The 13,752-nt window shown below is 34.3% G+C and overlaps 1 protein-coding gene across 15 annotated transcripts in view; it reads left to right on the top strand.

The window, feature by feature from the left end:
- Positions 1-13,752, top strand: part of Eya1 (EYA transcriptional coactivator and phosphatase 1) — a 295,310-nt gene that overhangs the window by 245,780 nt on the left and 35,778 nt on the right. For all 15 annotated transcript variants that reach the window (XM_048783048.1, XM_048783042.1, XM_048783041.1 and 12 more), the window contains one exon: positions 6,922-7,011. In XM_048783048.1, coding sequence (XP_048639005.1) covers positions 6,922-7,011 — 90 coding nt within the window. The remainder of the gene's footprint in view (positions 1-6,921; positions 7,012-13,752) is intronic.

The raw sequence follows: 13,752 nt of genomic DNA, 5'->3' as shown, positions 1-13,752 counted from the left end.
GGTATTATTTTCATGATGTTGAAAGGCAGTCTCTTAAGTAAGGAGAAAATTAGCACAGTCCAGTGTCAGATATCTAATCAGTAAAAATTACCTGATTAGCACAACCACAGGTTTTGATTTTTTTTTCCCTCATTCAGGCAATAGTTCAACCACAATTTGTTTTTCACATGCATGCAATTCCTTGTGGTAATTCAGATTATTTTTTAATTTGCATCAGGATTCTCAAAACATTTAAGGCCACCTGTCCAGTGATAGGGACTTATAAACTTGAAAAAAAAATGAATATTCTCTTGATATTGTCCTTTTAGAGAAAGGTTGATAAGCAGGAGAAAAGGCATCAATGGATTCCTTGGGTCTCACAAAATTATTGAACATATCATCTGAATAACATTTTTAGTAATGTTTTATAAAGGAAAAAAACCTTCAGCATATAATTTTTCCCTCTTCTCAGATAAGGTAGCTAATTGGCAATGCTTATTTTTAATCCTTCCCCTATGAACAACCAATACAGGGCCATAAAAAAAAAAAAAAGCTACTTTTGTATTCAGAGTGCCCATTCCTGTTTTTCAGCTTCTTTTTTTTTTCCCCCAAACAAAAGATCCTGAATAGGGAGAATTTATAAATGACATTCAGGTCCTGTTTGTGGCTGTAATATTAGCATTCTAAGTAAGGAATTGTTTAAGGGGCCTATAGTAGATTCCCCCCGCTTTCATTTGATTGGTATTGCCTAATGATTTGTCCTTGATTTGAACATACTTAATGAGATTTTCACATTGAGCAACAAATCCTCATAGCATTACACCTCATTGGGTCACTGCAACTCTAAGTCATTGCTTGCCAAGGAAGGCTTAGCTGACTACATAAAATCAGTGCAGGTGGAATTTAGGAAACTTATCATTTATTGCATAAATTAAAAATGTAAGTACCATATCCAGAGGAACTAGTCATACTTTCTGAAATAGTTGAACCATCTTCCAGAAGCAATTTCTAATCTAAGATTAATAAATAGCAATTTTTAAACAAGATATATTCTGCATTGTGATCCAAAGTGGTATAGCAATTTCTAGAAGTTTGTGTAGATTTCGATCTTACAGAATTATTAGAAAGATATATATTCAAAGAGGAGAGGTACTAAAAATATTTATATATTTTAAATGTATTAATAAATTGAAAATGACATAATGATAATAATTAAAAAGCAAACATTCTCTTTTGGGTTTTATTTTTTGTTTGTTTTTAGTAAGAACACCATAGTTACTTTGTAGATCCCAATTACAAATTCTGAATGCTATAAATATCTAAAATTGGAATAGTGACTTAGATATTAAAATAATTATTAAATATCTGAACTTAATTGAAATTAGCCAATTTTATTGTCTTAGGAATTTGCTTGCTTTATTTTACTGTTTAATTCTTTGGTTTTTCAGTGTAGAAAAATAAAGTGGAAAAAATAATAGGACAAAATATGCAAAGGCATATAAACCGGAGCTGCAGTAAAAATTGGAACAGTTTTTCTTTTAATGCTTTACTGAGTATATCTAAGCAATAATAAAGAGAAACTGCTTCCTCATCAACATTTTGCTTCTATTTTTAGCTTTTACAATAAAATTGAAATGACTTTTGGACTGTATAAGATCTAATGTAATATCTGGCATTTGTGGCATTATTAAATCAACACTAAAAATCTTGGGTTGTATCCTTTAAAACACAGTTACATAAAAAGTAGAGAACTTTTGTGGTTAGATAAATGGTTAGATTCAAGGCTTCTAGAAAAAGGAGAAAAGATATTTTGTTTTTATATTCAGAAAAAAATGTTCTGGATCTGAAGAGCCAAAAAGAGATAAATGGGTTTTCCTTCAAGTTTCCATCTCTTTGGAGTCTCAAAGGGCCATGGACACACTGAGCCCAAAGTAGAATTGTTGAGAAAGAAAAATTAAGAAAATCTTTACTGAAGCAACCCCAATTCCATAGAGGTTCATTATTGCCACCATAAATACAGTTCATTGTTTCTTTGAGGCTGATAGCTGAGTGCTTCATCTTTTTTCTCTCAGGTGTTTGTGATTGTTTTAGTCAATGAATAAATCTACTTTTCTCCAGAAGGCTAGACTGTAGTTCTTTTCTGACGATCATGTAGTTATTTTGTGCATTGTGCCAAAATATTAGGCAGGTAGAGAGCACTGAGAATGGGAACTCAGAGAGCTGACCAAAGCCAATTGGGAGTAGTTGAGAAAGGACCTTGTCCGTGGGTCACTCATGATGCTCCATTGTGGCTGACCATGATAAGACTTTGGCTCTGTTGACTGCAGACAGAATTCAGGGTATAAAAGATGTTTTGCTGTCATGGAGACAAAGCTTCTGAATTTACAGGAAAAATTATGTATACTTATGCAACACCATCAATAGAGTGTTTGGCTGCTTTATGTTTTCTTCAAAAGCATTGAAAACTCTCTATTCTGACCTTCTCACCAAGCTTTGCTCTGAGTTGAGTGACCAAAGGACTCTGAGACATGATTTACTTCAGCTGTCGGTGGTAAAATTAGATCATGGCTCCTTTCTCTCTTTCTGGATGTCTATAAGCCACTTTCATGAACTTGTCTACAACATTAAAAAAGTGTAACTTCCTGGGGAGAGGAAGAGAATAGGGGATGAAAACAGACCCCCTTCAAAACAGTTAATATTTACAAAATAGAGAGGATCATATATCCTGTGCAAATACTGGAATTAGCAATGCAGACATAACTGTAATAGTGCTCAACATAAACAAGCACAAAATAATCTCAGCAGTGTAAACTTCAGCTTGGTCACTGAGGAAGGAATACAGTACATTTTCAGAGAAAATAAAATGAACTGGACTTGTCACACATTGAGTTTCAGCTGCTCTTTGGACATCCAAGGAAAAATGACCCCTGGATAATTGATGTCCAGACCTACAGTCAAGATCTTTGATCTGAGAGAGGGAAGTGGGGTGATGGGTGAAGCCATGAGTGTGCATGAGTGGCAACGTGGTCGGAATAGAGTGAGGAATAGAGGAGAGCAGATGCCCAGGAACTGACAGAGGTGATGGATAATCAGATTGGAGGAAGATGTCCAGGAAAGATCATGGCCATCCTAGACACTCAGGAGGAGAAATGTCAAGAAGAGAGTAAACAATGCCAAAAGCCACAAAAGGGTCAAGTTCAGGAAAGAGCAGAAAACATACGGCGATAAGATTTACTCAAGTGAGGTGTAACTTTGAAGTGGAGGCAAAGCTCTAAATTCATTTTCAAAAGTGGTACAGCAAACAATGTTGTCCTAGAGAAAGTCATTTCATAACTTCAGTCCTGGATTTCGTTATTACAAGATGATTAGTTATTTCAAGAAAAGTAAAATTAAGCCAAAGACATGTCGATTTTCATGCCTAAGTGTTGGTGTGAGGATGTTTTTTTTTTTTTCTTCTTTTATGCCAAAATAAGCCATCCAGCCATGACTAACTTATTAACTGTTCGATATTAGCTTTTGTCACATTTGACACATTTGAAATTTTTTGAAGGTATTAAAATAGGAAAATGAAATCTAACTGATATGAGAAGAATTCCAGTTGCTCGAATTATGTAGGCAAATCTGTGGCCATGGATATCTGTCTCCCTTCTGCTAGTTTCTCTCAGGTGAAATAATTAGGGTGTGATGGCTTGGCAGCTCAGCTACCATGCACAAAACCACAGGTGCTAGAACCAAAGTCCCCATCTCTACGTCAATGAGTGGGTCCCTCCTGCAGCTCTGCTTTGCAAACTGTAAATTGATCATGAGAGGGCTCAGAAATGCAAAATATCAAAATGCACTCCACATAGTGAGTCAAGTCTTATTTTGCCAAACTAAATGTCAGTTGACGGGGTGGGGGGAGAGATGGATGGATCATGGTGTAAAATGATTTGTAAAATGATTTTTTTTTTAATTTTTACTGTGGATTCTGGTTAAAAGATGTTTGAGAAACACTGGTCTCCACCAGATCCCCTTCCTGTTTTAAAATTCTCTTTCCAGTTAACTGCCAGTTGCACATTCGATATAGTAAATGTTTCAAATGTTCTGTGGAGCGGCAGGTATAAAAACTGTTAAGGAATGACTGCTAATAACAAAAGAGAATAACATTAAAAGGTAAATAAGGCCGACATCTGTGTTGTATTTTACCACAGACTGAACAAGCCTTTAAAATTTATTACTATTCCAACCAGCAAGTCATTACTGTAATTTATGAAGAAAAGTTAAAGTAAGCTATATATTAACAAACAATAGAGTAATTCTTTTGATGGCCATATAAATAAGCAACCATATCAAGGAGAAATAATACTTTTTCAAAAGTAACAATCCTATGGCACATAAATTCCATAATTGGCAATTAAATAAATGTGGTGAGTCTCCACCCTTGCCACATAAAAAGATTCATTGGCATGGTTATGAGACAAGTCAGTGTATTTTTATTGGCCTGAACTAGAGGGAGTATACACCTTAGTCAGGTGTTTTGTTTTAGAAACAGCTGTTTGAACTTCCTCTACTGGTCAATTCTGCTCCAGGGCACATTTGAACATTAGTTCTTTCCAAGCACACTCAGTGATAGCATCCTTGTGAATGAACAATTTCTTATAAAACCCATAATAAATGAGTTAGTTTTTCTTGTTAACTGATTTTCATTCTTCAACAACTTAGGAGGTTTCATAGATCTTAGGTGGTATTAAACAAGGACAGTTTAAGAGACCTGAGGAGCATGAATCACCCCACAGGAAATTCGAGGGAATTGTTTTCATTTGTACCTCCCCTGGCTATTTTTTGGACACTTGATTTGTCTCTGCGTCTTTATTTCCTCCCTGTCCTTTCATAATTCCTGGGGTGTTTGCTTTGCCTCTATGCCAGTCAAACCTCTAGCTTTTGGCAATCTGTGTCCTCTGCCTCTTTACCACTGTCAATCGACTGCCAGAGAAAGTGCTCAGGAGAGGAATTGCAGCTAGGGATGCCATCCTACCACATTTTCACGAATGCACTTTCCTTCCTCTGGAACTACTGGTAGACAGCTACACGACAATGCTGTTAGGGGCTGTGTTAGGTGTAGGTGGTGCTAACAGGGTTGGTGGTGCTTGTGAAGAATGGGTAGTGCTAACTGGGTGGGTGGTGCTAACAGGATAGGTGGTGCTGGCAGAGTTGTGGGTGGTGATGGGGTGTGGGCAGTGCCAACAGGATTGGTGGTGCTGGCAGGGTATGGGCAAGGTAAGAGGTGCTGGTAGGGTGTGGCCAGGGCTGGTGGTGAGTGGGGGTGCTAATGGGGTGGGTGGATCTGGCAAGTGTGGTGGTGCTGGCTTTATCTTCCTGGTTGCAGCAAAGTGGCCTGTGATAGTTGCTAGGGAAGTAACTTCCATCCCTCCAATCCAGGCTCCTGCTCTCTCCTGGTTAATCAGACATTTAAGTGTACCAAATTGAGAGATAAAATTTTTAAAGTTATTATTCTATGGTAGAGCAAAGTTAGTACCTGGCTTCTCAATCTAGGATTCTTCTATCACTTCTTGCTGCCTCCCAAAGGGCAGGAGAAGATAGACATGATAGACTTTAGATATACGGAGAGTAGAATGCATGTAAGACACACGCAAGTCTTGAGATTTGGGATGAAGATAGTACAACTTATGTTGGACAGGATTGGATAATTAGGATCTTACTTTCTTGGAGTTTTATGTTGTCAACTCTAATATAATGCTCAAAGGTACAGAATACACTTCCTCCAGATGGGTAGTGTAACCTAGGTATAATTTCTCTAATTACAATTTCCTATGTTAAATGATGATACAGGTAGATAATGTACTTACTCCAAATGTTTGTTTTGATAATAAAGAAGTATATCAGAAATGTTTTTTTTGGAAAAATTTTAAATGCCATGCACATAAAAGTTGATATTATTTTTAGATTCCCAATAAAATCTTCACTTGTTTTATATCCCTTGTGTACTTTCTCTTTGAAAATTTTTTCTTCTTTACTTAGTCTGCAAGATTTCAGCTCATGAAACATGTTGTTTCCTGGGTTTGATACATTACAAATACAGTAATACCATAAAAAATACAAATAGGGGCTGGGGTTGTGGCTCAGCTGTATAGCGCTTGCCTAGCACGTGTGAGGCGCTGGGTTTGATCCTCAGCACCAAATATAAATAAAAAAATAAAATAAAGGTATTGTGTCCAACTACAACTAAAAAGAATTTTTAAAAAAGAATACAAATAGCTGCATAGCCTCTGAGTTCATTTCAGTAGCAGGAGATATCAAGATATGTGTATATGGGAAAGATTGACTACTCACCACTAGGATTCAAGGCTTAAAGTACTAGAAGCCACTAGACATTTCTGAATACTAGTGTTCCCCTCTCAGTGAATGGTACCAGCTATTTGTTAAGATCAATATCCTGAGCTGGACATGATGCCAGATGATCAGCTTGGCCACCGCTTCCTAACTAGTATACTTGAAGTTGACATGCAGTCCAAATAAATAGAGATGATAGAGAGTTATCATCTAGAGAAGTTATATTTACCACCTTTGTGAAATTAATCAGTGGTGTAATATAAACAATGACCTCTTGATTCACCGAATTTCTTGCTCCTGAAACAGATACATAAAGCTGAATTTCTTCTGTATGTCTAAGTAACCCTAGATTTTATTTTAATATTATAGGCAATAAGTTATTTCTTCATTATGCAAAGTAACAACAAATGTTTGGGGCACTTTGTATGCAGTAAGTCCCTGAACTTTGTACACAGAGTAAATAATACACATTAAAAGCAGCTGGAGCCCAGGACTTCTTGTGTGTCTCTTGCTTTCCACCTCTTCTGATAAAGATTCCCTTTTGACATGACACTGTATTGTATGTAATCTGAGGAGTTTATATGTTTTTGACCTTTACAATTCTTCTTTTAGGATCCACCCACTTCAGTTTCCCTGGGACTACGAATGGAGGAAATGATTTTCAACTTGGCAGACACACACCTGTTTTTCAATGACTTAGAAGTAAGTTCCAGTTGTTTTGCACATACTCTATGTTGCATGTCTGAAAATAGCTGGCCGATTTTGAAAGTAACAATGGAATATTATATTTAAAAATAAATAGTTGGAAAAATTAAAGGGATTTTTTTTTACTATACAGCAATATTTGGCTTTCATGGTGTTTCTGTTTTGCTTTATTTTGGCTGTTGTGATTCAAAGTTAGATCCCATACGACCCATTGGTAAGGATTAAAATTTGATATCAAGAATCCTAAATATTGCATTTTGTTGATTATCAGAAGCTTCATATTTCTCAATTCTATAATGATTATTGAGATGTATTTCCTTTAGAACTCAACAGAACTCATGATCTTTGCAAATCCAGTCTGCATCAGGATCTGAGTGTATTAGATCAGATGCTTTTCTGGCTAGTACAGTTGTCTGAAGAATATTTAAGTCAGGCCTCTGCTGTTTGGATTGCTAAGATTTCTTCTCTCTAACTGCTGATGGTTTTATTGGTCAATTGCAATTTTGGAGAAACTTTTGTAATGTTCCATGTGTTATGGGGACTGACAAACACAAGGATCTTGGTAAGCCACATTCTTAAGAATAAAGAATATTGTTTTTTCACATCTCCATTATGAGAAAATATGACTAAAACTACATTTCACTCCCTCCTTAATAGAGACAGTTGTTTATTTAAATCTTGCTGTTAAGCAAGCTTGTGGTAGGGCTGCCAACAGGCATTAATCATCAAGTTGTTGTTTTGCTAGATTTTATAAATGTATGTTATTTCAGACAGGAGAAGAATCTGAAAGATTCAAATAGAACTTTAACTGATCAAAGTTAATTGGCAGCAATTGGCCTTTAAATATTTCCTGATGTTTCCCTTTTCAAAATCAAGCAAAATGCACCTTATTTAATAGATGATCCAAAATCTTTTGAAAAATGCCAGTGTGTGACAGAACTTAAATGCGGTTTGTTCAACATCTGTCCTGTATTTTGATTTCTTTTCATCTGCAATGAATCTACTCACAGACGAATTGGCAACTTCCAGTGCAATAAAATTATTTAAATGTGCTTTATTTTTTTCCATTTCTAAGTGAAATATTGATTTTACACTTAGAAATAAAATGCAGTTTTTTTTTTGCATTTAAAAGTGTCCACTTTTCTCCAGAAAATTACATATAAGGCATTGCTATTTTTAAGGTAGAAATATCCTAAGTGAGTGACGAGTTCAGAATTGCCTTCATAAAAGCTTAATAATCATACTTATTTTCAAAAGCTGTTTCTGATTTATGGTTGTATTTCACTTCATGAAAAAGCAGCACAAAAAATTCAGTATTTCACTAAATGTTAACATTTCATCCCTAAATTTCCATTTGTTACTAAAGATATAGTAGGCTAATATTTTGCCCTGGGTACAACCCTGTTACTCTTATTGATGTTAATAGGTGTTAATAATACCCATCAAGAAGATATTAACAGTAATTTGCTCTTGTTTTGAAACTTCACCTTCTTAAAAATGCCACAGCTTATCTATACAGTGCCAAAACTGTGTGGTGAAAAAATGAGAAGCTAGTCAAAGTAATAACTTACTATAATATAGACCAAAAATCTTCTAAATGCAGTTTTGATTTAATACAGATTTTTATTTGTTCAATGGGCATTATTCACACTGAAGTGTATGTTGAGACTAAATTGTCCTTAAACAAATATATATGAAGTAGATGTTTAAAGTTCTAGTTTACAGATGTGGAAATTTTTTTTTCCTGTAAACCCCTATTAAGAAAAAGAAAAACTTGTGGTCTGTGTATGAGGACTATTTATTATTAAAGGTAAAGTAGAAAGAGGAACAAAGATACATCAACCAAATACATAAAACAATAGTAGGAGAAAGTTTTTAAGCTTCCAGCCTTATAAAAGTTGATTTTAAGTTATTTTACATAAGAGTACTATTAAAGTATCAACAAAAGTAACAGTAAAAGATTCACATAGATTCTGTCTTTGGTCTAGATTTGCATTAAAGTTTTAAAATAAAATTGTACTTAAATTAAACTTTAAAATTATATTTCTTTTCAATCTTTCATTTATATTTTTGTAGTTCAACAAACCTGGGACTGGTCATTGCAAATATAAGTTTCTTTTGAAATAAAAATGTAAAAATATTTCTGGCCAAAATAAGTTTATTGGCATAATGTTCTTAAGAAAACCAGAAATGTCTCATCAGGCAGAAATGACGGGGTAATGCCTGCTTTCACACACCCATCAGCAGTGTGTGGTGGCAGGGGACATGAATATTTTAATATATTTAAATTGCATATTTTTGGTTTTATAAGGTCTATGGCACAAGAATTTGAAGGCGTTTAACAATTTCATGGTTAGCTTGGAGTATGATTTCTGAACTCTGATTGTTGACATTTGGCCTTTTTTCCTTCTAAATTCTTAGCTTTTTGCCAGCTACCCCTCTGTGTAACTTGGTTCACTCTTGCTTAATATGATTCTCAATAATGAAATACATTATGTGAGGACTCCCAGTAATATTTGTTGTGTTATCAAAGTGTGTACTTAAAATGGTTATTGGGAATATGATTTAGAAAATTGAGGTTATAATTTTTAAAGAAATTTGGAAGCCAGCCATTGTTGTGTGTGCCTGTAATCCCAGCAGTTCAGGAAGCAAAGGCAGGCGGATTGCAAGTTCAAAGCCAGCATTAGCAACTTAGCAAGGCCCTAAGCAACTTAGTGAGACCCTGTCTCAAATTTAAAAATTTTAAATATGGGCTGGGGATGTGGCTCAGTGCTTAAATGCCCCAGGGTTCAATCTCTGAAGAGAGAGAGAGAGAGAGAGAGAGAGGGAGGGAGGGAGGGATATTTAGAAATATCTTAAGTCTAAGAAACACAAAATTTAGCTCATTTTAGTTTTTTTTTTAAAAAGTCCTGCTTCACATCTCACTGACTTTTTAAATTAAAAAAAAAATCATAATCATTAATTTTGTTGACACTTCAGGAAAAGAAAGAAAAAGCAGAAAGTTTATTTTTCTATATAATTAAAAATCTTTGACATGCTAAGGAACATGAGTGACAGGGAGACATAATTATCGTAGGATAAAATAAAATATTTTCTTTCAGCTTAGACAGGTTTAGACCTTATTTCCATAGTGCTTCAGGCTTTCCTATTTCTAAGTCTGACTAGCATCCTACATATCATTTTGCAAAAAAATTCTCCAAGTACAATACAATGATGCTTGTATGGAAGTCATTTTTTATGAATGACAGTATGGAATTGGAGTGTTTTGGGTTTTTGTTTGTTTGTTTGTTTGTTTTTGTGGTTTTTTTCTTGTTTGTTTGTTTGTTTATGGGGTTTGGGTTTTTTGTTTGTTTTCTTTTTTTTTCTTTTTATTAGTGTCTTTACTTAAGTATGACTCTTCCTGACTAAAGAAAGAGCTCTTCCTGTTGGATTTTTATTGAAAAGCATCTGCAAACAGTGAAGAAAGTCCTTCAGCAACAATAATGTCTCAGTTTACCCTGCTGCTCATCCTCAATCTGGACTTTTCCATAGTTAAGAGATGGCTGTAAATCTGAATAGACGAAGCTCATATTGAGTTTTCTTTCAGTCTAGCGTTATGGTTGCCATCCTAACTGGTGTAGTTGAGGTGGTGATCTTAAAGAGTGAGTAGGAACCAGACCTCTGGTCCCAGGTCACACATTACTCCTGAGGGATCAGGGATGGGAAGTAGTCTGCACCCTGGGAACACACGTGTGTGAAGCTGTCCCATATACTACACCCAGTTAAGAGTGAGGCTATGTTGGAACTCCCTTCTCTGCTCTCCTGGTGCATTGTTTAGTTGGGACAAAGAGAATTCTTTGATGTCAGGATTCACAACAAGAATATTCCCACCCTTTCTGGGTCCTTTCCTCTATAGACTCCCTGTCCCAGCTCTGATTTTTAAGCCTTTGTACTTGGAGCCCCTTGTTTATACCTTTTTCATTAAAAAAAAAAAATGGCATGGGGCAGAAGGTTCTGGTCTCAGTTGGATGAATCAAGGCCAAGGAGAGGAGATTGTGGACAGTGTCTAGGTAAAACCATCATTTCCAAATAGTAAGGTCCAATGATTTTCCTTGTAAAGCAAAAAAATGCACCTTAGTCTTTAAAATTGCAATACTTTATTACTCTAAAACTGAGATTATTATTGATTAATTTTTAAAATCTGTCTTACTTAGAGATTTATGTTTAGCTAGGAAAAAACATCTTCAAAATATCAGTTATGCCAATATTAAGTGATTTCAAGTATAGCACACTGTACTATCTAATAATACTTGTGCTCTACAAAGCATAAAATATTTAAACTAATTCAGAAGTTGATTTTTTAATTGAATAAATATAATTCACCTAGAAAATGCTTTACCTCCTATAAACAAAGAGGAAACTCTTTTGTTTTATGGGTGCTGGTAAGGAAGATGCTATAGGAAAGGCTCAAGCTGACCTCAGCTTTCATACCCTTCCGTGAGCCAAAGATAACTCTATGAAAGTGTGTGGGCATATCAATAATTACAGCCTAAACATGAATGTTCCTCTAAGCAAACAACCATGCATATACACCCCCCAATCCACTTCTCATTTTCAGCTCTGTTACATAAGCTGTAGCATGTTTGTTTATTTTCTCCTATGAATTCAAAAACTAGAAGGGATTACATTTTTAAAATCCTGGCAACATACTTTTTAATATTCTTATACATGTTGACTATTAAAGAAGTTTTTTTTTAATTGAACTCTTATATTGTCTTAGAATAGAATACCAATTTGTGTTTCCTTCCACATAGAAGACAGAGTTGAATTTGCCTTCCTGTGTTTCCAGCTATTGTATGCTCAGCCTAGCGAGAAAAAGAAGCTTTTCAAGCAACAAATGATTCATAGACATAATAAATTGTATTGAATTTAGCTGCATTGCAATTGATGGCCAAGAAAGAAGCATAGCCTGTATTTTATTTATTATCATTACTAATAGATAATTTTTATTTCCTTCCTATTTCTTCATCATTTCTCATAAGATCTTTTGCTTTTACCTTTATCTGAAGTTAAAAATATGACTATGAAAATATTATACAATTCCATAATTTGATATCAGAAAATTAGGAGTCAAAATCTAGAGTAGTTTAATACAAGACACTTACCTTATGTCAATAGCCAGCATTGAACTTAGCAGTAAGATAATATGGACAAATTGCCACTAAAATGGAAACAAAATAAGAATATTTTCTGTCAGTGCTGCTATTCAGCACTGTTCTGGAAAGTTTGAGCAGTATAGTAGGACATGAACTATAATTAATGAAATGAAAGAGATTGACATTTTTGGTTTTGATAAGCAATTTATGTACATAGAAAACTGAGAAGAATCAGCTAGAATAGTCCTAGAATAATAGAATAGTCTATTATAATAGGCTTCACAAATATTAAACAATACAAAAATACATCTACAACTGAATAGTCTTCCTATATTAGAATTCTAACACCTCAAAAAATTAAGCTATAAAATAGCAGCAGTATCTACAACACAAATTCAAACAAAAATAAGGAGTAAACTATATGAAAAGTATTTATAAGAAATAGGTAAATAAAACCAGAACATCTTACTACAGATACAGGAGAAGTTTGACTAAATGCACCTTCTTTCCTATTCTTTTTCACGATAGGACAATATTGTTCTAAGTTCTGTTTGTAGGGATAGGCAGAAGTACTTAGAAATTTTTGACAAAAATGTGATAGGTGCGCATCTGTCTCAACCAATTATTAAAATGTTTTATATTCTACAATGAAACATAGATTTATGGCCCAACATTGACATTGGACTGGCTATCAGGGCATAGACCCAACCTCCGGAAAAATTTTGTATATGTTCAGTTAAATCTAACAAAAGTAAAGGAGTGGATTATTCAATGCTTATAGTAAAATAGGTAAATTAAAGAGTTAAAATATAAAAGGATAAAACACAAGGATAAAATATAAGTAAATCAGAATTTTTGGAGGGTCATTGGATGATAAGCTTTGAAAGCCTAAAAATGGTTGATACACATGTAGGAATTTGTATCAACGAGAAATAAAGGCAAGTATTTATAAAAAGAAACAGCTCTAATTATGGAATTCTGATTATTGGTTTGTTTCCTGATGTGGGTATTGGTTGAACCAATGTGTTTAGTTTGTAATAATTCCTTAAACAGTATTTTTTTTAGTAAAAAGTTACTTTTAAAAAGTACTATTTTGAAGAATAAGAGTGTGAGTGGAGAAGAGGACCATATAAATGTTGTTTGCTCTCAGTTCTGTCAAAAATTATATGTGCTATATAGTATATTCATTACTTTAACTCTATCATGGTACCTGGCCTATAGAAGGCACTCATTAAATATATATTGAATAAATAAATGGCTGCACATGGAAAGATAACCCCCCAGAATGTTAACATTGATGATGTCTGGAATTTGGGGTTTTATCATTTTCATGTTTGTTCTTTTGCATATATTTCAGATTCTCTGTAACATTCCCTTATTCCTTCTATAATCAGGAAAGAAAACAAATGTTATTTTAATAGCCACAGGTAATATTAAGAGACAAAACTGAGCAAAATATTTGTAGGTAATAAAACAAAAACTATGATTATAGCAATTTACTAAGAAAAATAGATGAGAGACCCTGAGTTCTATCCCTGGTATCCCCAAAAAATAAAATAAAAATAAATAGCTTAGAAAAAGAAATGAGCAGAATCCATAAACA

The sequence above is a fragment of the Marmota marmota genome, unplaced genomic scaffold (genome assembly GCF_001458135.2).
Source record: "Marmota marmota marmota unplaced genomic scaffold, marMar, whole genome shotgun sequence".
NCBI lineage: Eukaryota > Metazoa > Chordata > Mammalia > Rodentia > Sciuridae > Marmota > Marmota marmota.
Note: the sequence above shows the minus strand (reverse complement) of the source record. Positions and strands in the feature narration are given on the sequence as shown.